The following is a 25,802-nucleotide window of genomic DNA, read 5'->3' on the forward strand; positions in this document are numbered from 1 at the left end:
TGTCACGCAATCAAGTGGGTTCTTTGTAAGAGTGGAAACATGAAACCCAATTGTTCTCAACCCCATCTTCTCCCTTTGTGCAGGAGAAGTTGAGGCACAACAGGAAAGGAAGAGAAGACTGGAGGTGACCAGTCTGACCTTACGAGCCTTACTGAGTTGAAGGAGTGGGCAGCTGTGTTGGCCGGATAGCAACCGGACCAAGCGTGTGAAGATGGAGGGATCAGCTGGTGGCCTTCATCCAATAAAGATCCACACATGTCACATAGAACCCTAAGGGTCATATGTTCCTCCACTGGGAGCCAACTCATGCAGTCGCTTGCTCTCGCCTCTCTCACTTACAGTGGTCAGCAGGAAGAGGGCCAGGGAAGAAGAGGAATTTTTGTCGCAGGCCCTTACAGAGTGGCACGTGAGGTGGAGACGTCCATCTGCCTGTTGGTTGATTAAGTACTCCCAACATGTGCATGTGTTGAGGTGTCCATGGACAGGGGGGGGGTATACACAGTGGAGAACATGGTCCAGCAGAATGCCCAGTTTCTGCCAGAGATGCACAAGACCTACACTCCATCGATATAGCCATGGGTGAGCTTTTGCAGTGCCTATACGAGAGGAGGATGGGACACTTCAATCACCCTCCAGGTGCCCCTTCTCAGGGAGTCTGAGAGGGGCCCTTGGGCACCCAACGGGAGGAGTGGCACATCCCTGAGACCGCCACTCAGGATTCTCCAACCCTTCTGATTCTCTGTTGCCTGTGACTGCTTCAACTTTGTCCTCTGTGACCACAGAGGGAGCAGCTGCCTCATAGTAGAAGAGCCACAGTAAGCTGGGCCCCTCCACAAGGTGCCACCACGGTCATCCAAGACAACAGCGCAAACCTGCTCACAAGCTCCCCCATTCTGTAGACCCCTAGAACCTGCTTCTCCTTCTGTCTCCCCTCCAATAATGCTCCGCAGCCCTTCACTTGTCATTGCTAAACCGTCACCCTCCCATCCTATCACCTCCCGCTGCCCCCTTTAAGCCTCACCATCCCTTTCTATCCATCCCTTCCTATCACCAATTCCCTCAATATGCCTCCCAGGACTCTTCTGTTGACACCATGCATACCTCTCTCTGAACTCCTTTCCCTCTTTCCTCCCACCATACCCATTCACCTCTCCCCTCCCATTCCCATTCACACCCGCACTCCAGCATGGCCCTTCCCGCACTCCAGCATGGCCCTTCCCGCACTCCAGCATGGCCCTTCCCACCCTCCCGCTTCACACCTGTGACGTTAGTGCATCTTTCAGAGATTTTTAATCTCACAGCCTCAGCTGATGTCATTCTTGCTGAGCTGTCGCCGAGAAGTCCTTTTATTGCTACTTAAGTGGCTTAAATGGGATTGTTTATGTTTACTCTGGGATTAGTTTTATGGCCCTGAATTGTTAGGATTAAAAGTCATGGGTTCTGGACAGGTTTTCTTTCCTTCCAAGGGAGTTTAAGGTTTTTTTTCTGTTTGGCTGCAGTTTGAGTTTCAGTTTTAGAAGGGACATCATGCTGGAAAGAAGTGCCTCTCTCTCCTTGGTTTTGGGAGGTTCTGCCGGTTTAGCTGAAAGCCTTCCTGGGGTAGAAAATCTGCTGTTGGTGGCTTGACCAGAGTCTCCCTGGTCTGGGAAGCTGTTCTGACTTCAAACTGTTCTGAGTGTCACAAGAGGGCTGCAGCATTCATCCAAAGGGCTCAGTTCCAGTACCGCGCGAGCATTAGACTTTGCTGTGTTAAACCAGTGAAAAGAGTTTTGTCTAAGGAAAGTTTGGTTTTGCTTGGAACATCTTAGATATATTTATTAAGTGTTATACATTATTGTGGTTGTTTTGTTTTTGTTTGTAATTGATAAAAGTTATTGTTAATGTTCTTTCCATACATGTTAGCTATATTCTTAAATACGCTTTGTTTGATAAAAGCTCCCTAGTGGCTTATTTGAATCATAACTGAGGTGAACCATATCATGCTTATCCTAACCAAATTCAAGGTGTAAAGCTTATGATCCAGGCGGGCTCCATAAAACACTGTGGAGTTTCTGACCTGAACCATAACACACCTCACCCATTCCACGACCCCCATAGCATCTCTCTCTTTCCACTACTACCTCCAACCTTCCTCTTCCCGCACCCTTCCTCTCTGCTTCCATTCCCACCCCATCGCTTCATTTCTGGCAACCCTGTCTCATTCCCCCCTGCCCTTACAAGGAAAAGTCCGGTGCCATCCAACAGCACCTCATGTAGCTAGAAGATCCTTCCGGAAGCTGTATCAGCTTGAGTATCCATGTGTTTGATGCTCCATTCACCCACTGCTGCACATGGTGTTCCAGGGGGCACTGTCACAGGAAGCCTCCATCTTTCGATCTCCACTAGTTGCCCCAGACCCTCTTGCAGGTAAATCCTGACTTGTACACGCCATGTTGGTCCAGATGTGTTCCAGTCCGGTGTGATATCCCACTGGCAGCGTGGAAAATCAAATGGGTGGGAGGGGCGATTCTGTTTGGACCTTCATCGGCATCTCATTAATGGGATGCAAAGTGGTTTCGCACCAGCTTCTGGTGGGAAGGACAACCTACCTCAATCACCTTGGGTGGCACAGTGGATAGCACTACTGCCTCACAGCCCCAGAGACAGTAGTGCTATCCACTGTGCCACTGGAGTTTGTGTGGAGTTTGCACGTTCTCCCCTTGTCTGCGTGGGTTTCCTCAGGGTGCTCCAGTTTCCTCCCACAGTCCAAAGATGCACAGGTTAGGTTGATTCGCCATGCTAAATTGACCATTAGTGTCAGGGGGATTAGCAAGGTAAATGCGTGGGGTTATGGGGATAGGGCTGAGTGGGATTGTTGTCGGTGCAGGCTCGATGGGCCGAATGGCCTCCTTCTGCACTGTAGGGATTCTAGGATCCAATGGGGGTGGGGAGATGCACATTCACACCACTGAAGAACTGATTTATTCAGCTCTTGTGATGTTATCTGCGCCCCCCCCCCTCTAGCCCATTGTTAAACCCCCCACAGGGAGGACTGAAATATTCTGCCCACGATTACCATTCGCTCTTTGAATCTGTAGAGATTCTATTCCATATGTAACGTCTTCCTGGACTTGTTTTCTCTGCTGTTGGCGGAGCTTGACCGGTGAACTCTCTGGATTTGTAAAGAGTTACAATGGAGCACCCTCAACATTTTGACTCCATGCTTGGGCTCACACAGTCTCCCAGTGCTACAATCTCACCAGAAATCTTCCATAGTCTAAATAAGCGCTTTATTACTGAATGGAAGCCAATTTATTCTCGGGCAAAACACTGCGGGGTGGTGGAAATCCGATAATAACCGAAAATGCTGGGAAAGCTCATCAGACCAGGCAGCATCTGTGGAGAGAAAAAAGTCTTCCTTTCATCAGTATTCATTCTCCATTGTGTTGTCAGCTGCCACTGGTTTTTTGTACCGCATTTTGGAATATCAAATAAAAGTAGTTGTGGGGCTGACTGTTTATTTCAGAAACTGTCACTACTGGCTTGCAAGAACCAATAATTGGGTGTGTCTGATTCACTTTTTAATGCACCTAAGGACCTTTATTGGTACCCAAGAGGACGGCTCACTTTTGTTGCGCTTCCTTTATATTGTTTTATTTAGTTCAGGTTTTGGGAGCCTGATGTAGCTCCCAGCGTTTATGTTGCTAATCCTGCCGGTGGCAGCCACCAGGTTCTAGGTGTGCAATTCTGCTTTGGGGCCATGAAATTTAGCATCGTAAGGGGGTGCGAGCCATTGTTTTGAATTGTCATCATGTCTCTGAAATCAAATTGAGTTGGTCTGATTAATTTGATTTTCTGTTCCAACCTGTTTTCCTCTGGCCTGTTTAGTTTGACTTAAATGAAGCCAGTTTTGTGTTGTTTTTACAGGTGGTGGGCACCCCGTGTTACATCTCTCCAGAACTGTGTGAAGGAAAGCCTTACAACCAAAAGAGTGACATCTGGGCACTGGGCTGCGTCTTGTATGAGCTGGCCAGCCTGAAGAGGGCATTTGAAGCTGCTGTAAGAAAGCAAAGCCTTTAATAAACAGGATTGAATTTCACTATATAATCCCACAACAGAATTCGGCACGGTGGCACAGTGGTCAGCACTGCCGCCTCACAGCGCCAGGGACCCGGGTTCAATTCCGGCCTTGGGTCACTGTCTGTGTGGAGTCTGCACGTTCTCCCCGTGTCTGCGTGGGTTTCCTCTGGGTGCTCCGGTTTCCTCCCACAGTCCAAAGATGTGTGTGTTAGATGAATTGCTAAATTGACCCTTAGTGTCAGGGGGATTATCAAGGTAAATGTGTGGATTATCAGTGTAAAATATAGGGTTATGGGGGTGGGGCCTGGGTGGGCTTGTTGTCAGTGCAGGCTCGATGGGCTGAATGGCCTCCTCCTGCAATGTAGGGATTCTATGATTCTATGAACCATGCAGATAAGTGGCTTGTGCTGAATATTTTGCTGCTGAATAGGACAGGTTTTGTTCCATATGGTGCTGGTACATTAAAGCCCCCTGACCAAGTCGTCACCTGAAGTGTCTGATTTAGTGCACGAGAGTAAAGGTTGATGAGTTAAGATGCACATATTAATTTGTTGTCCTCTATATCATGCATTCATTGTTTTTGCAATGTACATTTATAACGTAATATAGAATTAAACCTTTCAAAAAGATTAGACTAAACAAGCTGGTTAAGAGAACTATTTATTTGAAATTAAATGGTTACAGGAGCTCATGTCCTTTTATTGGAGGTTATAATTAGAGAATGGATTAACTAGGTGATGAAACCTGTCACATTGCCCTTGTTCCTTTTTTTAAACTACGATGTATATATATTCTTTTAAACATCCCTGAATTACAAACAGAAGGAAGAATGATTGGGATGGGGATTTTCTTTGTCCAAATATAGAGATTGAAATCATAACATTGCTTGGCAATTCTGCTTGCCAATATTGAGACAAGTTATATTCTTTAAAGAAGCTTGATCTCTGCAGTGAATCAGACTATTATAAAATTGAGAAACAGCTACGTACATAAATTCAAATTCATTGGGAAGAAGGAAGTTGAATGTTTGATAGTAATATTGTACAGGGCAACCTCCATTGATGAGTGGCTGGACAATATATAAACTTTTAGACGGTCTTGCCATCTCTTGTGCAAAGGTTGATTAGTCAAAATGCACATATTAATTTGTTGTCCTCTATAATATGCATTCATTGTTTTTGCAGTATGCATTTATAATGTAATGTAGAATTAAACCTTTCAAAAAGATTAGATTAAACAAGCTGGTTTAGAGAACTATTTATTTGAAAGTAAATGGTGACAGGAGCCCATGGGAACACCACCTCCTGAAAGTTCCACTCCACGTCACTCACCATCCTGACTTGAAATATAGAATCTAGAATCCATACAATGCAGAAAGAGGCCATTTGACTCATCGAGCCTTCACTGACTCTCCGAATGAGCAACTTATGCAGCGCTGCTACCCCATCCTACCCCCGTAACCCCATGCTAATGGATAATCCACTTAACCCACGCATCTTCATAGAATCATAGGTTCCCACAGTAGAGAGGAGGCCAACTGGCCCATTGAGCCTGCACTGACGACAATCCCACCATAACCCCACATATTACCCTGCTAATCCCCCTGACACTTGGGAAACTAAGGGTCAATTTAGCGTGACCAGTCCACCTAACCTGCTCATCTTGGGGCTGTGGGAGGAAACTGGAGCACTTGGAGGTGGAGGTGGGGGGGGAGAACGTGCAAACTCCACACAGACAATCACCCAAAGCAAGAATTGAACCCGGGTCCTTGACGTTGTGAGGCAGTAGTGCTAATCAATGTGTCACCGTGCCACCCCATATAGCGCCGTTCCTTCACTGTCGCTGGGTCAAAATCTTGGAGCTTCTTCCTAAGAGTACTGTAGGTGTACCTACACCCTGCAGTGGTTCAAGGAGGCAGCTCGCTACCACCTTTTCAAGGGCAATATTGATGGGCAATAAGTGCTGGCCTAGCCAGCGACACCCAGGTCCCATAAATTAATTTTGAAAAAGTGCATTCCAAGTAACAAAAGAAACATTTACTGAACTGGGCAGGCGGTGGCCTCGTGGTATTATCGCTAGACTATTAATCCAGAAACTCAGCTAATGTTCTGGGGACCCGGGTTCAATTTTTAAAAATCTGGAATTAAGAATCTACTGATGACCATGAAAGCATTTGTCAGAAAAAACCCATCTGGTTCACTAATGTCCTTTAGGGAAGGAAATCTGCCATCTTTACCTGGTCTGGCCTACATGTGACTCCAGAGCCACAGCAATGTGGTTGACTCTCAACTGCCCTCGGGCAACTAGGGATGGGTAATAAATGCTGGTCTAGCCAGTGACACCCATGTCCCATGAATGAATAAAAAAGAATCAGATGCAGTGTAAGTAATGAAAGAGATGGGTGATGAGGTTATTCACACTCGAGACTTTGTCCTCTGAAGATATTTGCAGCTAATTAGGTTGCCAGACGTGAGGAGTGTGTATGATGGAGGTTCTGCTAGTTTTGAAAATGTGTTAATAACCCAGGATGAAAAAGGAGTTCAGCACAAGAAGGTCAGTGCTATTTGCTGAGATACAGCTAATGCAGCTTTCTGACTCCATTTTTTTTGAAGAAGCTACAATAATATACTTTTGACAAGGCAAAGGAATTGAAAAGTCATATTGAGGCGATAAAGATTTTACATTAAAAATTTCAGAATTTTTTTTGATATATGCTGAAAGGACTGATAAATGGAAGGCAAGGTAATGCCAGTGGTGAAATCTGAAAAACATCTCCACAATCAGGCTGACCAGATAACCGCTGTGGGGTAGTTGATTCCTGTGGGTAGATTCAATGCATCTTACTGTTGGCTATAACATTCCAATTATAAGATTTGTATGTTATCGGAAAAAATATAGAATATTTTGTAGCCAGGAAAAAAATAGATAAAGGTCTTTTAACTTAACACATGATGAAATGCAGGTCGATATGTAATTTTTATTCCAGTGGCATTTCTCTATTGGAGCGTTGGTAAAACTGGAAAGGACTGAAACTTCAGATTGTTACTTTGACATTTGAATAGAGTTATTTAATCCAGGCTGTTATGATTGCTAGAATCTGGGCTGCTTTTGTTCAACCACAGGAAAGAAATTCAGCAAGGTGCATTGATATCTTGTGGGGGGGGGGGGGGGGGGGGGGGAGGGGTGGCACGGTGGCACAGTGGTTAGCTCTGCTGCCTCACAACGTCAGGGACCTGGGTTCAGTTCCCGGCTTGGGTCTGTGTGGAGTTTGCACGTTCTCCCCATGTCTGCATGGGTTTCCTCCGGGTGCTCCTGTTTCCTCCCACAGTCCGAAAGATGTGAAGGTTAGGTGGATTGACCGTGCTACCGAACAATGTACCCAAACAGACGCCGGAGTTTGGTGACTAGGGGATTTTCACAGTAACTTCATTGCAATGCGAATGGAAGTCTACTTGTGACTGATAAATAAACTTTACTTAACTTTCCCTATTCAATGTTGACTGTGTTTCCAGAATCTGCCAGCTCTAGTGCTGAAGATCATGAGTGGTACGTTTGCCCCCATATCTGACCAGTACAGCCCTGAGCTGCGCCAACTGATTTTGAGCATGTTGAGCCTCGACCCCTCCAAACGCCCTCAGCTCAGTGAGATAACGGCTCAGCCAATTTGCATTCGGGCTCTCCTGAATCTGTACACTGACATTGGCAGCGTCAAGATGAGGAGGTAAGTGGCCGCGACTCATTCACGTCCTGAATACGCACACGTTTTGCATACCTTTTTCATGCCACTTTCATAAACTTTCAATGCTAAAGCATGACTTTTAGTCCGATTTTCCTTCTTTGTTGCACGAACGGATTTAATAACGTGAGTTTATCAGGAGGACTGATTGGAAATGAAAGCAGGCTCCAATTTGTTTTTGACAGAATTGAAAAACCACTATCGACAGTAGCACCTGCTTCCCACAGGCGGGCTGGTGGAAGGGTCAACAGTGCTAGGTCAAGAGGTAAGGAGAAAGCTGCTGCAGGCAGGGAGACTGGTTTATTTGAAATAAAAGGAGCTCCAGTCAACGAAATACCTATACATAGCAAAGTTTTGATGCTTGTAATGCATTTCTTTCAGTAACTTTTTAAAAAAATTAGTTCTTCGGATGTCAGCATTTATTGCTCTTCCCCAAATGCCCTGAACAAATAGTGAAGGCCCAGCTTAATGATCTGGTTATCAACCGATTAGTTTTCTAGCTCACATGATAGGACATAGACATGGGTGGCACGGTGGCATAGTGGTTAGCACTGCTGCCTCACAGCACCAGAGTCCCAGGTTCAATTCCGGCCTCAGGTCACTGTGTGTGTGGAGTTTGCACAAATTGTCCCCGTGTCTGCGTGGGTTTCCTCCGGGTGCTCCGGTTTCCTCCCACAGTCTAAAGATGAGCGGGTTAGGTTGATTGGCCATGCTCAACTACCCCTAGTGTCAGGGGGATTAGCAGGGTAAATGCGTGGGGTTGCGAGAATAGGACCTGGGTGGATATTGTGGTCGGTACACACTTGATGGGCCGAATGGCCTCTTTCTGTACTGTAGGAATTCTATGCTTCTATGATTCTATGACATAGGGTGGGATTTTCCAGTCCAGTCCACTGCTGGGATCATCCAGTCTCGCCGAAAGTCAGTAGATCTTTAGCTGGGCTGCCAAATCTCCCACAGCGGGGCCTGCCATGATGGGGCAAAAGGTTCCAGCCGTTGATTCAGTCATTAGAGCCATGTGTTGGCCGGATGAAGGGCATTAGTGAAGCAGTTAGGTTTTCATGACAACCTGGCGATTTATTGGCCAGTAGCGTTGAAAATCTTCAGATTTATTGAATTCACTTTTACTGCTCGCCAAGGATTTGAACTCAATGTCTGGAATGTGGGTGGATATGGTAAACTGTGACACAACCAACTTCCACCCTTTTTTCTTACTTCTCACTTCGTTTATAATCTGCATTGTGCATCTCTATCTGACTTCCAAGGCATTGAGTTGTGGGATGGGAAGGAGGTACGTCGCTTTCCATCTACTCCTTTTAGGTGAGATCCAGATGATACCTGGCATAGCAAATTGCACACATGACCGGTAGTTATGGGACACTTATTGGGAAGGAACATTGTGATATCGAGACATGTTGGTGCTGACCTTTCGTGCTCTGCACTTTCTGGGAGTAGTTAGCACACAGGGAACCAGAGGTCCTAAGTGTCTAACTTCTGGGCCTTTAATTTTAACCAAGCAAAAGACCACTGAGTCCATTGCAAGTGGGGGTGACATTTACAGCAGTAATTAGCCAGCGGCCTTTTTCCCAACAAACAAGGTCTATTTGCTCAGCAAGTAGACACTTTTTAAATTAGATTCTACGAACTGCAGCAAGATCTCCCAATAAAGTTTTAAAGTTTATTTCTTAGTGTCACAAGTAGGCTTATATTAACACTGCAATGAAGTTACTGTGAAAATCCCCTAGTCGCCACACTCAGGCGCCAGTTAGAGTACACTGAGGGAGAATTTAGCATGGTCAATGCATCTAACCAGCATGTCTTTCGGACTGTGGGAGGAAACCCACGCAGACACGTTGAGAAAGTGCAGGCTCCGTACAGATAGTGACCCAAGCCTGGAATCGAACCCGGGCCCCCGCGCTGTGAGGCAGCAGTGCTAACCTCACCCCGTGCTGTCCTGTGTGTGCACTATATGTGCAAGACTACATGGTAGTGTGCTGGGAGGCAGTATTGGCTGTGGCCATAAAATGAGGAGGAAGATGTTTGGGCAACTCCTGGGCCATGAGCGTGGTTCTTCACCATTGGAAGGACATTGTTCAGGACTTTCAAGTGGATAATCCGCTTTCAACTCTTTTATTCAATCTAGTCCTTTATTTTTTCTTCCAAAATGCAGTACCTCACATTTAGCTGCATTCATTTTATTTGACATTTCTCTTTACAATCTACCAATTCCACCCTGTTTTCCTGAAGTAGGACAGAATATTAAATTGGATAGCCGGGAGAGTAGAATATAAATCAGGTGATATCATGATCAAACTGTACCATTTCTTTTGGTCAGACTGTACCTTTAATACTGAGTCCAGTTCTGTTTGCCTAAAATCAAGGGGATTTTCAAGCTCAGTGGTCTGAGGAAAAGGCTCCAGTAACTTGGCAGTTTTCCTGGTTAAAACATCCATCTGAGACACGATCTTATGGAATTACATAAGATAGTTAAGAAACCGGAATGTCACTTCAAATTAAACTGTCTTATGTAGGATGGTAAGAAGTCTCACAACACCAGGTTAAAGTCCAACAGGTTTATTTGGTAGCACAAGCCACACAAGCTTTCGGAACGTGCTGCTCCTTCATCAGGTGAGTAGGATGGTGCAGGGGGAGACAAAGATTCAACTTGTACATAAAAAAAGTACATTCCATAACAGGAAATGATCCTTTGCTGTTATAATGGGAGGAGTGTGCAGTTGATCTGGCTCCATCACTCCACAGGGTGCAACATTAGTGTATCTGGTTAATTCACTCACTCAAATGGCCAATTGTTAACCTTCGCTACTGTTAAACCCAGAATAAAAGAGACTGTAACCAGACCTCTTTCAATAAGCTCAGAATGATTGATTTATTACAAAACAAGACCGCTTTTTAAAACAAATTACTGAAACTGGTTACCACACAATAGTAATCTTGAAGTAACCCATCCCTTTTAAGATTCTCCAACACACGTGCACGCATGCACACAGACACACGCGCACACATCTCTGGAGAGATGGGCAGTTGAGGAGTACACTTTGTTTAAAAAAAAGAACAAATTCACAGGGTTTTGACACTGCCAATTTGGAGTTCCCTTGTGTGCAGACAGATCACTAGTCCCAGTCGAGGACAGTAGGTTCTCACCAACAGAGCTTCGGCACGGAGGAAAATAGAGGCAGATCAACCCTTCTCGTCTTATCCTCTTGGGTTTCCGTTCCAAATACAGACAAGTTCCACTGAGATGAGGATTCTTAGCCAGATACTGACAATTACAAGGTTTCAGGCAAGACAACGAGAGTGGGAGCTGGGCAGTTTTCCCCCTTTTCCGTTCATTCCCAACTGAGTTCAAAAAAGCATCTCTGTCCTGTGATTGTCAGTAAATTACCAACCTTTGCCTTTAAACCAGTTTATTTTCCATCAATTAAAATAATTGCAGTGCAAAGAAACAAACAGCTCTTCCCCCCTCAAGTACCGTGCTGGCTGGGTGGTTTCTTGGAATAGGCATGGTTTCTCCCAGTCAAAGGTGAACATATGACCTTTTAGTAAAATAAATCCAAATAATGCAATATCCTTGCTAATTTTAAAGAAAAGTACAGTTTGTGAAGATTTGATTTCCCCAACATCTCACAGAGCAGTTAACAATACATAGTGGCACAGTGGTTAGCACTGCTGCCTCACAGCGCCAGGGACCTGGTTTGATTCCTGGTTTGGGTCACTGTCTGTGCGGAGTCTGCATGTTTTCCCCGTGCCTGCTTGGGTTTCCTTCGGGTGCTCCGGTTTCCTTCCACAGTCCAAAGATGTGCTGTTAGGTCCATTGGCCATGCTAAATTCTCCCTCAGTGTACCCGAACAGGCGCCGGAGCATGATGTCTAAGGGATTTTCACAGTAACTTGCAGTGTTAATGTAAGCCTAAGTTTTAAGTTTATTTATTAGTCACAAGTAAGGCTTACATTAACACTGCAGTGAAGTTACTGTGAAATTCCCCTAGTCGCCACAGTCCAGCGCCTGTTCGGGTCAATGCACCTAACCAGCATGTCTTTCAGAATGTGGGAGGAAACCGGAGCACCCGGAGGAAACCCACGCAGACACGGGGAGAACGTGCAAACTCCACATAGACAGTGACCCAAGCTGAGAATCGAACCCGGGTCCCTGGCGCTGTGAAGCAGCGGTGCTAACCACTGTGCTACTGTGCCGCCTACTTGTGACACTAATAAATAAATTTTAAAGTTTAAACTTAAACAATTGGAATATCTGCCAGGAGTTGAAAACACTGGAGTCATTTAGGGCACTAAATGCAGCGAAGGGTAAATTAAGTTAGATTGAGAAGCTACCGGCACAGTAGCACAGTGGTTAGCACTGCTGCTTCACAGCTCCAGGGACCTGGGTTTGATTCCCGGCTTGGGTCACTGTCTGTGTGGAGTTTGCACATTCTCCTCGTGTCTGCGTGGGTTTCCTCCGGGTGCTCCGGTTTCCTCCCACAGTCCAAAGATGTGCAGGTTAGGTTGATTGGCCATGCTAAAATTGCCCTTAGTGTCCTGAGATGCATAGGTTAGAGGGATTAGTGGGTAAATATGTAGGGATATGGGGGTAGGGCCTGGGTGGGATTGTGGTCAGTGCAGACTCGATGGGCCGAATGGCCTCTTTCTGTACTGTAGGGATTCTATGATTCTATGAGAATCATTCACTCATCCACAGATATCTTGTGAAGTCACTTACAGCCATCTCCACAATTAACCATGTTACATAATTTTGTACCCTCTTCAAAGTTTGAGATTGTGGTTCCATACACAACTCCATATAATCCAGACGAACAGCATTATTTAACAATAACGCCTGGTAGCATAGTCACTGTCACTGCAACTTTAAAACTCACTACCGAAAACATTGTACTTTCCGCCACAAAGATTAACCAGCAAAGTAGATTACCCAGCAGTTATTCACTCATGTTTAGTCATATAAATCGTTTGAGATAAAATATAATTATATTAGTAAGAATAATCTAAATGTGCTTAAATCGGATTTAAAATTCACCTTATGTTTTTGTGATGGCAGGTGGGTTCCTTGCACACTCCAGTAAGTCAGGAATACCTCTTCCCCTTTCCACTGTATATACCTGGGGAAGTGGAATCATTTCTCCTCTCAGGCTGCCAATGCTCAACACTGAAGTAGTACAGGTCTCTGCTGGGAGAACTCAAAAGGCAGGGGTGACCAGATCGGGACGACTCATCATGTGGGAGGTAAGCTTGAGAAAATTTTGCAGATACAGTTGTGTCTAAGGGATAAGACCGCGGTGGTTAAATGTAAATTACAGCTACCAGCACTGCCCGTGGGTCAGTGGATTCTGGGCTGAAAACCCCCTGCCAGAGACGGCTGAAAGAGTTTTGCATTTTCAGAGGCATTAAATGGTTTGCCAGTTCCAGTGGTCCAGGTAAATGTTCATGATCCCATGGGATCATTCAAACAAGCGCAGGAAGCGCATACAATGTCCTGACATAGATTCCTCCCTCCACCAACATCAAAAGTAATAAATTACCCTGCTCATAAAATGGATGCCTTGTATATTATAATATATCATTGAAGCACTTTATGACAGATATGGCAGCACGGTGGCACAGTGGTTAGCACTGCTGCCTCGCAACACCAGGGACCCGGGTTCAATCCCGGCCTCGGTCACAGTCTGTGTGGAGTCTGCACTTTCTCCCCGTGTCTGCGTGGGTTCCCTCCGGGTGCTCCGGTTTCCTCCCACAGTCTGAAAGATGTGCTGGTTAGGTTGATTGGCCATGGTTAATTGACCCTAGTGTCAGAGGGATTAACAGGGTGAATGTGTGAGGTTGCGGGAATGGGGCCAGTGTGGGAATGTGGTCAGTGCGGACTTGATAGGCCGAATGGCCTCCTTCCGCACTGTAGGGTTTCTATGATTCTATATGGTAAGGAAGAAGGAATCGGAGTGATACAGAGACAAGTGGGAAGCAAAAGAGAAAATGCTGGAAAATGGTTTCAGATGGTTTTGGTTTCAGATTCCAGCATCCGCAGTAATTTGCTTTTAACAAGTGGGCAGCAGTCATGTAGAGTAAGAACACTGGCATAGGTAAGTTAGGCTAAATGACTAGCTTCCATCCAAACATTATATGTAATTAATGCAAGTCTTTCTAAGTCTTTTATTTTGAATGCAATTTAGTTTGCTTTTTAAACTGGTAAATGAAAATCAACTCCAGTCCACAAATTCAATCAAAGCATCAGGTGCTCGGAACAGATGTGGAACATCTTTTTCAGACAATGGATCATTAGTGCTGTCAGTGGGCACCATCTAGGGTATCTTGTTGATGAGGCAGATAGCGGGATTGCCCACAAAAGTGAGTTCTTCTGAGCGGGTGCTTCCTCACAAAAAGGCAGGGGAATAAGTCATCGGAGTCATTCTCTCGTACCCCACGTCTGCCCCACATGGATCGAGAAGGTTGGGAACAGCTGATGGCACTAATCCCAGGAGTAGCCCTTTTGAAACTTATGATCGAGAGCTCAATCCAGGATAATATTTCACGGCTCTCCAGAGTTAAAAGCAAAATACTGTTGATTCTGGAAATTTAAAATAAGGCAGAAATACTGGAAATACTCAGCACACCTTGCAGCATCTGTGGGGAGAGAAACAAGAGTTAACATTTCAGGTCAATAACCTTTCTTCAGAATGTTAACTTTTCCCTCCACAAAATTCCCCAGACACCTAGTTGACTTCCTGTTGCTTTTGCATTTTGCACATCTGTTGAATAATCGATATTGGAAGGAGAGTGAATATAAAGGTTGATATAACATAATTCTCCCCAGTCAAGTATCTTAACTAATGCTTAATCTGCTTCAAACTGTCTCTACCCTTTTTCAGGCTCCTCCTGTAGGGACAGTAGATGCTTCTCTCCCTGGTTCCATGGAACAGACCCAACCCCAATTTATCTCGAGATTTCTGGAAGGTCAGTCTGGAGTGGCAATCAAGCATGTCTCTTGTGGAGACCTTTTTACAGCATGCCTTACAGGTAGGATGAAACAGTTGACTGAAATATTTGCCTTGTTGCGCTCAAAAGATTTAATAAATTCAGTCTATCCTGACTCCGGTGTAGTACCTGGAGAGTGCAACATTGCCAGTGGTGACATCTTTTGTTTAAAACATTAACCAAGATCCTTCTGCCTGTTGGATGGGTGTAAGTGAGCCCATGGCACTTCTTGACTTTACAACGTTTGAGTTAGAACAACAGGCACTTTCAATGTTTATGGAAACGTTTATGAATTGTCACCCCATTTCAAGTTTACAATGCCAGTTTTGACTTTATAACGCTAAGCCAGTGAACATGTTCCACCTTTCACAACTCAGGAAGGGCAAATTACTCCTCAGATATAGTACAGAAGTGCTTTTTGAAAGTCTAGGCACTATTATGTCATGGGAAAGATTATTATACTGAAGCAAGATCTCAAAAGCTTTTCACTATTCAGTGATAACAAGGTATCGTGTCTTGGTTCTGGAATCAATCCGCCATTTAAAGCATTGTTCCTATGGGAAAACTGGTTCCGACTTGTGCTCTTTTGATTTGCAACGTTTGGGTTTTCGGAAACCAATTATGTCATACGTCCAAGGCCTGTCTGTGTTGTGAAAAAGAGCAGGGGAGTTATCCCCAGTGTCCTGGCTAATAGTTATCCCTCAATCAACATCACAAAAACAAATTATCTGGTCGTTATCATATTGCTATTTGTGGGAGTCTGTTATGCACAAATTGGCTGCTGCGTTTTTTTACATTAGAACAAAGTCTACATTTCAAATGTACATCAAGTAAAGCGCTTTGAGATGTCCAGTTTTCATGAAGTGCTATATTAGTTGGCCTTCTGTTACTTTCTGTTGGACGGAGGCAATACCAGATGGATTTTTCTGCCCATTCACAAGGGTAGGATCTTCTAAGTCCAAAGATGTGCGGGTTAGGTTGATTGGCCAGGTTAAAAATTGCCCCTTAGAGTCCTGGGATGTGTAGGTTAGAGGGATTAGCGGGTAAATATGTGGGGGTAGGGCCTGGGTGGGATTGTGGTCGGTGCAGACTCGATGGGCCGAATGGCCTCCTTCTGCACTGTAGGGTTTCTATGTTTCTATGTTTCTGGTCCTGCCGACAGCGGGTTTACCAACAGCGAGGGCTACATCCAACAGTAAACTATTGACAACGGCGGGACCAGAAGATCCTTGTTGACTTCCTGTTGCTTTTGCATTTTGCACAACTGTTGAATGATCAATATTGGAAGGAGAGTGAATATGAGTGCTGGACAGTGGTGGGCCGCACCCACTGTGTTTGAAGCTAACTGGACTCAAAATTGTTACCACAATAATTTTTATATATTCCTTTTTATTTTACTTATTGTGGATTTTTTTGTTTAAAGGCACAAATGTTTTTGCTAGATATTAATACTGCTCCACTCATCAACCTCTCTTTAGAAATAAATGCATCAGCAAAGTACCTCTACAATCCATCAATACAAAATCGTTTACTGCCTTGTAGAAGTTAACGTTCTGCTTGAGTAGAACCTGTTTGAAACTGCGATCCTCCAAATGTGAAAGTATTGGCCACCAAATTGACAGCAATCCAATCCACTTAACCAGGCTTAATGTTCTACTAAAAACTCAGGTTATAATATCACAGCTGCAGGTGCTATTCGTTCCCAGGTCTGTGTTCAGGTTCTTGGCCTCAGATGGGGATGACAGCTTGCCTTTAGAATTTGGAATAGCCAATGTTCTAACTTGCTAATCAGCAATCCATGTTGCTACAAAGTCGTGCAGCAGTTGGTATGTTGGAAGCTGTGCTTCAAACTTGTACGTTTTTGAAATAGACCCTAACTGAAAAGGGGAGCAGGTCCTCCCGGTTGGTAATAAAACTAAGACACAGATTGGAAGCCAAAACGTCTGGTTAAAACATTCTCCCCGTGTCTGCGTGGGTTTCCTCCGGGTGCTCCGGTTTCCTCCCACAGCCTAGAGATGTGTGGGTTAGGTTGATTGACCATGCTAAATTGCCCCTTAGTGTGAGGAGGTTTAGCTGGGTAAATATTTGGGGCTAGGTAGGGCCTGGGTGGGATTGTTGTTGGTGCAAGCTCAATGGGCCAAATGGCCTCCTTCTGCATCGCGGTGATTCTATTCTATATAAAAGGAGCCAGCCGTGAGAGCTTGGACGATGAAGTTGTTGGGTCCAGTGGTGCAGTACAGGCAGGCTAAAGAAGACGGGCTGCATCCAGAAGCTGAGAATAGACAAATATGCAGTCACTGCAGCTGTTTCTGTTACTTGATTATAACATTCGTGGATACACCAACCAAACCACCGTGAACAGAGTTGAGGAGGTTGCACAGACGTGTCATTTTGGTGAAGTCCATACCCAGGGTACTTGGGTTGATTGTGTGCTGCTGTCGGCTGGTGATGAGGCTAAACCCTCAAAGAAGAGGAGCTAAAATTTCTTTTGAGGAAAGGCAGACTTTTGAAGGACATTGTGACTGAGATTGTGACGTCAGTGGAGTGGACATCGTAGTTCTATCTGCCATTTAACATATAATTCAGTTTATAATCGACCGCAATTTGCCATTGTCTGTTAATTCATGCTGATTTTGGGTTTTAGAAAAATGATGGTAATTTTTAAGAGGGTGTGCAATATTTGCTTTGTTTGACTCTTTTATAGTAAAACTCTTCTGTTTTAAAATGTGACAAGTTGTGGTTTCACTCTTTCAGCAATTAAGTTTATTTATTAGTGTCACAAGTAGGCTAACATTAACACTGTATGAAGTTACTGTGAAAATCCCCTGGTCACCACACTCCGGTGCCTGTTCGGATACATTGAGGGAGAATTTGGCATGGCCAATCCACCTAACCAGTCTTTCGGACTGTGGGAGAAAACCGGGGCACCCGGAGGAAAACCACGCAGACACGGGGCGAAAGTGCAAACTCCACACAGACAGTGACCCGAGCCGGGAATCGAAGCCGGGTCCCTGGCGCTGTGAGGCAGCAGTGCTAGCCACCGTGCTGCCCCTGGGATAACTGGGATTTCTGATTTGACTTTAAAGTTACTGGTCCCGACTGAGATTATAACATTAGATAGGTTTAGCTGAGATGCTTCTAATGATCAAGTAACCGTTAGGAAGAGCAGCCACTCGGCCATGGACTAGTGGTTCAGGGATACGAAGGAAATATTCCTCCTGTCACAGACCAGCGAGAGAGAAAAATTCCTGCATCATTAAAATCTCAAGTGTGTCCCTACTGTGGTACCACAAAGTTTTAAGATTTATTTGAAGGGTGCTTCCTTTTCTGTCATGCACCTATTTGAATTACAGCAATGTCGACGGAAAGCTGATTAATTAGTCCTGTCTTAGTAAATGCTCAGCCAACATTACAAGTGAAAACTCAGAAATAGGGCAATCTAATGGAAGTACTCTGCAAATATATTTCTGGACCATGTCCCTTGTGTCTTGGATAATGACTTGGCATTGTTCCCAATTTTTTGGAAAACTTGATGTGACATTTTTGGTAAGAAATGTACTAAATCTTTTGAAGGTGGACACCCCTATGTATTAAACAAACATACGAAGCGATAAAATGCATAGAATTGTGTTAAGTAGAGTGTGCTCATTTTGACTTTAAATTAGGCACTGCAGTTAAATATGTGGAAGAGGCCTAATGGTTGAGGAACTTTTGTTTCACACTTTCCTGCTATTCCATTTCAGACAGAGGGATAATAATGTCATTTGGAAACGGTAGCAATGGTTGTCTGGGTCATGGCACTTTTAATGATGTCACTCAGGTAAGTGTATTTTTCTCCCCTGCCTCATTTCGTTAATGCCTAAAGTTTCTGTTTTCTTATTTCTTCCACTTTACCCACCTGAATCTTCCAGTTCTTGCCATGTTTGGTTCCACTGCTTCAGTTGCCCTTTGGCAATGCAAGTTTGGTAATAATACCCCTGTAGTAGAATAACCTACGCACACGCACTGTCATTGCTCCACCAACTTTCACAGATGCACCATAGAAAGCATTCTTATTGGTTGAATCACAGCTTGGTATGGCTCCTGCTCTGCCCAGGACAGCAAGAAACTACAAAGGGTTGTGAATGTAGCCCAATCCATCACACAAACCAACCTCCCATCTATTGACTCTGTCTACACTTCCCACTGCCTTCGACAAAGCAGCCAGCATAATTAAGGACCCCATGCACCCCGGACATTCTCTCTTCCACCTTCTTCCATTGGGAAAAAGATGCATAAGTCTGAGGTCACGTACCAACCAACTCAAGAATAGCTTCTTCCCTGCTGCCATCAGACTTTTGATTGGACCTACCTCACATTAAGTTGATCTTTCTCTACACCCTAGCTATGACTGTAACACTACATTCTGCACCCTCTCCTTTCCTTCTCTATGAGCAGTATGCTCTGTCTTTATAGCGCGCAAGAAACACTGTATACTAATACATGTGACAATAATAAATCAAATCAAATCATTGGCAGCTGGGTCGACGCAGCCTTGGCCTTAGTCTCTGGAAGTCCCTCCCTAAACTTCTCCTTCTCCCGTTAGACGCTCCTTAAATTCTAGTTTGTTAACCAAGCTATAGGTGGCTCCAGTGAAGTGGCACATAAAGTGCTAGGGCGGCATGGCACAGTGGTTATCACTGCTGCCTCACAGCGCCAGGAACCCGAGTTCGATTCCCGGCTTGGGTCACTGTCTGTGTGGAATCTGCACGTTCTCCCCGTGTCTGCGTGGGTTTCCTCTGGGTCCTCCAGTTTTCTATCACAGTCCGAAAGACATGCTGATTAGGTGCATTGGCCACGCTAAAGTGTACCCGAACAGGCGCCAGAGTGTGGCAACACAGGAATTTTCACAGTAACTTCATTGCAGTGCGAAGGTGAGCCTGCTTGTGACAGTAATAAATAAACTTAAACTTAGATAATTGCTGTTTATCATTCTGGGTTACACACAAATGATGGCACTTAGATAAGCTACCCGCTGCCTGTGGAATTGTACCCAAGCATTTAGTTATTGCCCATTCAGAAAGAGAAATTTGGAGAAAATTAGCAACAAGAGTGGAAAAATAAAAGCAGAAAATACTGGAAAATCTCAGCAGGTCTGACAGCATCTGTGAAGAGAGAATAGAGCCAACGTTTCGAACCAGGATGACCCTTCGATTTTCCAGCATTTTCTGTTTTTCAGATTCCAACATCCGCAGTATTTTGCTGTTATCTTCGTTGAAAAATAATATTGCTAAAAAGAAACAATTTTTTTTCTGGCATTAACTATAACAGCACCTTTGGTAGCTTTAAAAAAAAGTTTATTTTTGAAGAGGCCAAGGAAATGGTTCTGCAGTTTGTTCGAAATACTCTGGGACATCGCATTTGCAGCTGACATGTCGTGATCAGTCTATTTCTGGATCCCTCCCCACAGCCCAAAATTGTTGAGGCATTACTTGGATATGAGATTGCCCAGGTTTCGTGTGGGGCATCACATGTTTTGGCAGCAACCAATGACCGCGAAGTGTTCTCATGGGGAAGAGGCGACAATGGTGAGTTTTTTTTTATAGAGTCTCTATTAAATGCTGCGTAATATTCAGTCACTTCCTCTTAGATTTAACAAGCTTGCTGTTGAACGAAGTGCCCCTTTTCAGCAGTTGCCTAACTAATCCAGTGCTGGCCTACCTGAGAGTGCCAGCCTCGGAGCATTTTGATATAGTCTGATGGGCCATGTTTTATTGTTTCTTTGACCTTGAGCCAGGAAACCTATTTGAAAAGTCTCCGTGGTTGGGTAAGGCTACACATGGGAGCATTTTTATGATCCTTGCCATGGTTCTCTTATTGTGAGATGATGGAATGCCAAATGTTGGACATCAATGACCTTTTAATTGCAAGCTTGGCAGTTTGCTACCTGAATTATCTTAGCGCAACTTGAATGGAGCCAAAAGCTAATGTTTAGGCTTTTATATAAATTGTTCTGAAACATTAAAGAGTTTTTAATTATTTAGTTGATGGGAGCTTTGTTAAAGCGCCAAAGGTCACCTCACTGGGGAAAATTCTAAGCATAAAATTACAATATTGTAAGAGTATGTATAAATCTACTTAATCATAGAACCCCTACTGTGCAGAAAGAGGCCATTCGGCCCATTGTAGTGCCCCAGCCATTGACCCCCTGAATGAATCATCCATCTTTTATTCAAGCAGTTTTTCTGTCTCCACTGGGGAGGTAGCCTTATAGAAATTAAAATGTTATGACCACTGGGTTTCAGTAAATCCCTTTGAAGTGGTCCTTAATATTCTGTGGTGTGAAATTCCAGAGAAAGATGTCTTGTCATGTTTAAATTGCAATTCGCAGTGGAACTTACCAGAAGCTGGTCAGCTTGCAATACCAGATGTCCAGTGACTCATGGCAGCCATCTTTAGTCAGTGTCTTTGCTTGTATTTGAAAAGTCCTTATTAAACAGTTCAGTATATGTTTGCTCAGCCGGGGAAATTACAGACTAATATCACTTGTGCACAAGTCACATCATTGTGACCAATATTACGTGTAAATTAAATTCAGTCCTATAATTCTAGATCTGCAGCTTCATAATTTATCAAACTCTATATGCTATATAGTATTACAGTTTGACTACTTATTAGTATTCTACTGTTTGCTTCTGAAATTCACCTGCTCACCAATCCTGCGCCTAGTCACCTTCATCCGGGTGCTCCGGTTTCCTCCCACAGTCCAAAGATGTGCGGGTTAGGTTGATTGGCCATGCTAAAAAATTGCCCTTAGTATCCTGAGATGCGTAGGTTAGAGGGATTAGTGGGTAAATGTGTAGGGATATGGGGCTAGGGCCTGGGTTGGATTGTGGTCGGTGCAGACTCGATGGGCCGAATGGCCTCTTTCTGCACTGTAGGGTTTCTATGATTCTATGATTCTTCTTCTATCCCTGCTTCCAAAAAACTTTCTAAAAAATCTTCCTCTTTGACAGGTCGCTCACACCTTCCGAAACATTTCCTGTTTTCCATTATTCCCCCTGCTTAGTGATCACTGTTTCCCACTGCCACTCTGCAGTGCTTTTTTGTACAGGAGGAGAACCGTTGAAATGCAAGCTCTTGTTGCTGAAGGAAGCGGGGATGGACTTTTATCTGGAGTAATATTTAGTGATGTGAGTGTTAACAGTAGAAGACCAATGTGAATCCAGCATTCGATTTCAATGTACCACAAGTCTTCCCTCTGTCTAGTTCAGTTGGAAGGCACTTTTATAGTGGGACTTGCTGAGTTTGGATTATTGGAGGTGAGCACCCTTACTCTGTTCCCCGCGCCCCTCTATTTACACAGCAAACACCGGCTCCCTTATTCCCACTGGTATTGTACATGCAGGTCCTTAATTTTATTGCCAAAGTGGACCATTTTCAGCAGTAGGCAGCCAGAAAGCCAGAGCATGCACACCAGTGCCCCATAATCCAAACTGAACAAGCAGCAGTGATAAACAACAGGCAGGCAAACGTATTCTATCAGACCGATGTTTGCCGTGCTAATGAAGATGCCAGCAGCATGCCACGGGCAATATTTGTGATCCTGTTGCTTTCTCTCCATTTGTCACCTGAGGACAGATTCATCTATAGTTGTAAGCACTGTTATCAGCACATAACAGTACCCTGCTGGGGATGTGCAGTCAATGGACCAAGCTCCAGTTTTATTTGGTGGTCAAAGCCTGAATCACATCAGATAAATAGCATTGATGCAACTCAAAGATAGGATTCATAAATAGCTTTTTATTCCACAGTTTCTTTAGTAGCTGTAAGGCAGTTTTACCCAGCTCAAAGTCCTGGGACAGTGGGCGATTCCTTCCTTCAGTCACTGTCTCCAGTTTGCTTCAGCTCTGCCCATAGGTCCATGGCAGGCAGATTCCTAAAACAGAAACCCAATAGCATGTTGCTGCCACAGCACATTGGTGTCATGATACATGATATAACTGTAAAGAGGGGTACCCCTGGCAGATTACAGTTAGAATCATTGAATGACATTGCACAGTGAACTATTTGGCCCACTGTGTCTGTGTCAGCTCTTTGAACGTAAAGTAAAGTTTATTTATTAGTCACAAGTAAGGCTTACATTAACACTGCAATGAAGTTACTGTGAAACTCCCCTAGTCGCCACAGTCCGGCACCTGTTCGGGTCAATGCACCTAACCAGCACGTCTTTCAGAATGTGGGAGGAAACCGGAGCACCCGGAGGAAACACATGCAGACACGGGGAGAACGTGCAAACTCCACACAGACAGTGACCCAAGCCGGGAATCGAACCCGGGTCCCTGGCGCTGTGAAGCAGCAGTGCTAACCACTGTGCTACCGTGCCGCTCGGAGCTATCCAGGGCTATCCAATCAGTCCTGCTCTTTCCTCGCAGACTTGCAAATGTTTTCTTTTAAGCAGATATATGTTTAAGCATATATATGTAATATATATATATTACTTTCTGCAAGTTATTATCGGATCAATTTCTACCACACTTCCAGGAAGTGTATTTCAGATCATAGCAACTTGCTGTGTTTTTAAAAAGAAAATCATCCTCCCTGGATTTTGTACCAATTATCCTAAAACTGTGTCCTCTGGTTATGGACCGTTCTCTGAGTGGAAACAATGATTAGAAACTCAGAATAGGCTGAAGCAAGGTTTTTTTTTCCCTTGTTGAGAAGTTTAGAGACCATTAGCTTGGCGTCAGTGAGATCAGAATATCGGGGGCGATTTTCCCAGTCCACTGCGCTGCTCGGGTAGCGCAGCGGGCCAGGAAACGTCGACGGGAGGGCTGTAGTGGGATTCGTGACTGGCGTCCAGCTGATCGCGACTTCCCAGGCCATTTTTTTTATGGCCAGAAATTCACCTGACTAAGTGCGCCCAAAAAACGGGTGGGAAAATCTCCCAGTTTCTTTTTGGACAAATCGCCCCCATCATCTGTGTCACCAAAAAAATGAATTGTGATATTTTTTAACTTTTCATCCACATTTCTTTAATGGTCTACTCTGATGGCTCAATTGGTGAAATGCACTTCCCACAATGGAACCGTACCTGCATACCAGGGAGAAATATCAGCTTGGGTTCTCACTGGTGTTGGCTTTTCAGTGCCTCCTAATGGAAAGTATATGTAAGTGATTATCAGGTGAAGAATTGGCTTTTTTGTGACGTTCCTCAAGACCAAATATCACCGCTTAGGCTCGCACTTGTATGAAATTCTGAAGGGCATCTAATGCTGATTGAACTGTTACACAGAGCGAATAAACACTTTAGGAGAGGAAGGGGGAAGGTTGGAAAGAGGGAGGATGATAAATGACAACTGATCACATTGACACGGACAGTCAGTGTTTTGGGGGCATGGCTCCTGTGTCTACATTAGAGATGAAAGTCAGTGCAAAACAGGTTCCTCTGCCCTCTGTGATGCTTCAGGGTTCTTCCCTCCCAGTGCCGCTCTTGGTACTTTCTAACAAAGTCCTGCTGTTGCTATTAGCTAAAGTGACAGATTGTGATAGTATAGTGTGGGTGAGAATTCCTCTGAGAATGAGAACTCCTGCCCACACTGTGCAACTGTAATTACCATACGTCAACAACAAAACGTGACCTTGATAGGACTCCCAAAGAGGCATTGACCCACTAGAGAGGAGAGAAGCCACTCCACCTCTCTATATTTGCTATCACTACCCTGGCCATACCACCAGGGTGACAGTGAAGCCTCTATCACAAAATCACATCTTTGTCTCTGCTTCAACTCCCCTGCACCTGAGTCTCCTTTGAACTCCTGACCATTTTCTGCTCCTGAACGTCTTTTAAAATCCTAATTTCCATCACATCTGTAAACCCGTCTCAAGCTTCTCCCAAAGATGCAAAGGCAAGGTTGATTACTGATTATAGCATGGTAGTATAGGTTGACAATCATTGATAAGATACAAAATACTGTGCTACAAGAGCAGATGAGTAACTCACCTCCTGCGTCCCAAAGCCTGTCCAGCATCTACAAGCCACAATTCAGGAGTGTGGTGGAATATTCTCCACTTTCCTGGATGAGTGCAGCTCCAACAGCACTCAAGAAGCTTGACCCCATCAAGGACACAGAAGCCAGGTGCCAACATTGATTGACACCCCTTCCACCACCTTCAACATCCATTCCCTCCACCACTGATGCACAGTGGCAGAGGTGTGTGCCATCTACAAGATGCACTGCAGCAACTCACCAAGGCTCCTTATACAGCAGCTTTCAAATCCATGACCTCCTCCACCTGGAAGGACAAAGGCAGCAGATACATGGGAACATAACCAGCAACTTCCCCTCCAAGCCACACACTATTCTGACTTGGAACACTATTGCTATTCCTTCACTATCACTGGGTCAAAATCCTCGAACTCCCTTCCCTAACAGCCCTTCTGCACAACATGGACTGCAGCAATTCAAGAAGTCAGCCATAACCATCTTCTCAAGGGCAATTTATGATGGGCAATAAATGCTGACATAGCCAACATCCTGTGAAATATTTTTTGTAAAACCTCATCTGATATGTTGGTTATATTAATAATCTTGTCATATTTTTCAAAGTAACAACATTCAGTGAGTTTTCATGCTTTTGTCTTCAAAAGAATAATTTAAATTTGTCTGGTTTAGAGTCAACATAGAGTGATGAATCATCGAATCCCTACAATGCAGAAGGAGACCATTCAGCCCATCGAACCTGCACTGACAATCCCACCCATGCCCTATCCCCGTAACTTCCCGTGTTTACCAATCCTCCTGACACAAAGGGGCAATTTAGCATGGCCAATCAACCTAACCTGCACATCTTTGGACTGTGGGAGGAAACCAGAGCACCCGGAGGAAACCCACGCACGGATGGGGAGAATGAGCAAACTTCACACGGACAGTGACCCGAGGCTGGAATTGAACCCGGGTCCCTTGTGCTGTGAGGCAGCAGTGCTAACCACTATGCCACCCAGTTTGGAGTGACATGTTGTACCGGAG

At 44.6% G+C, this 25,802-nt stretch overlaps 1 protein-coding gene across 1 annotated transcript in view; it reads left to right on the forward strand.

Annotated features, from left to right (window-relative positions):
* nek8 (NIMA-related kinase 8) overlaps nt 1-25,802 on the forward strand; it is a 71,481-nt gene that overhangs the window by 15,240 nt on the left and 30,439 nt on the right. The window contains exons 4-10 of the mRNA XM_078224830.1: nt 3,907-4,038; nt 7,572-7,780; nt 7,981-8,060; nt 12,866-13,050; nt 14,688-14,835; nt 18,537-18,613; nt 20,243-20,360. Coding sequence (XP_078080956.1) covers nt 3,907-4,038; nt 7,572-7,780; nt 7,981-8,060; nt 12,866-13,050; nt 14,688-14,835; nt 18,537-18,613; nt 20,243-20,360 — 949 coding nt within the window. The remainder of the gene's footprint in view (nt 1-3,906; nt 4,039-7,571; nt 7,781-7,980; nt 8,061-12,865; nt 13,051-14,687; nt 14,836-18,536; nt 18,614-20,242; nt 20,361-25,802) is intronic.

Source organism: Mustelus asterias, chromosome 12 (assembly GCF_964213995.1).
Source record: "Mustelus asterias chromosome 12, sMusAst1.hap1.1, whole genome shotgun sequence".
In the NCBI taxonomy this organism is placed as follows: Eukaryota; Metazoa; Chordata; class Chondrichthyes; order Carcharhiniformes; family Triakidae; genus Mustelus; species Mustelus asterias.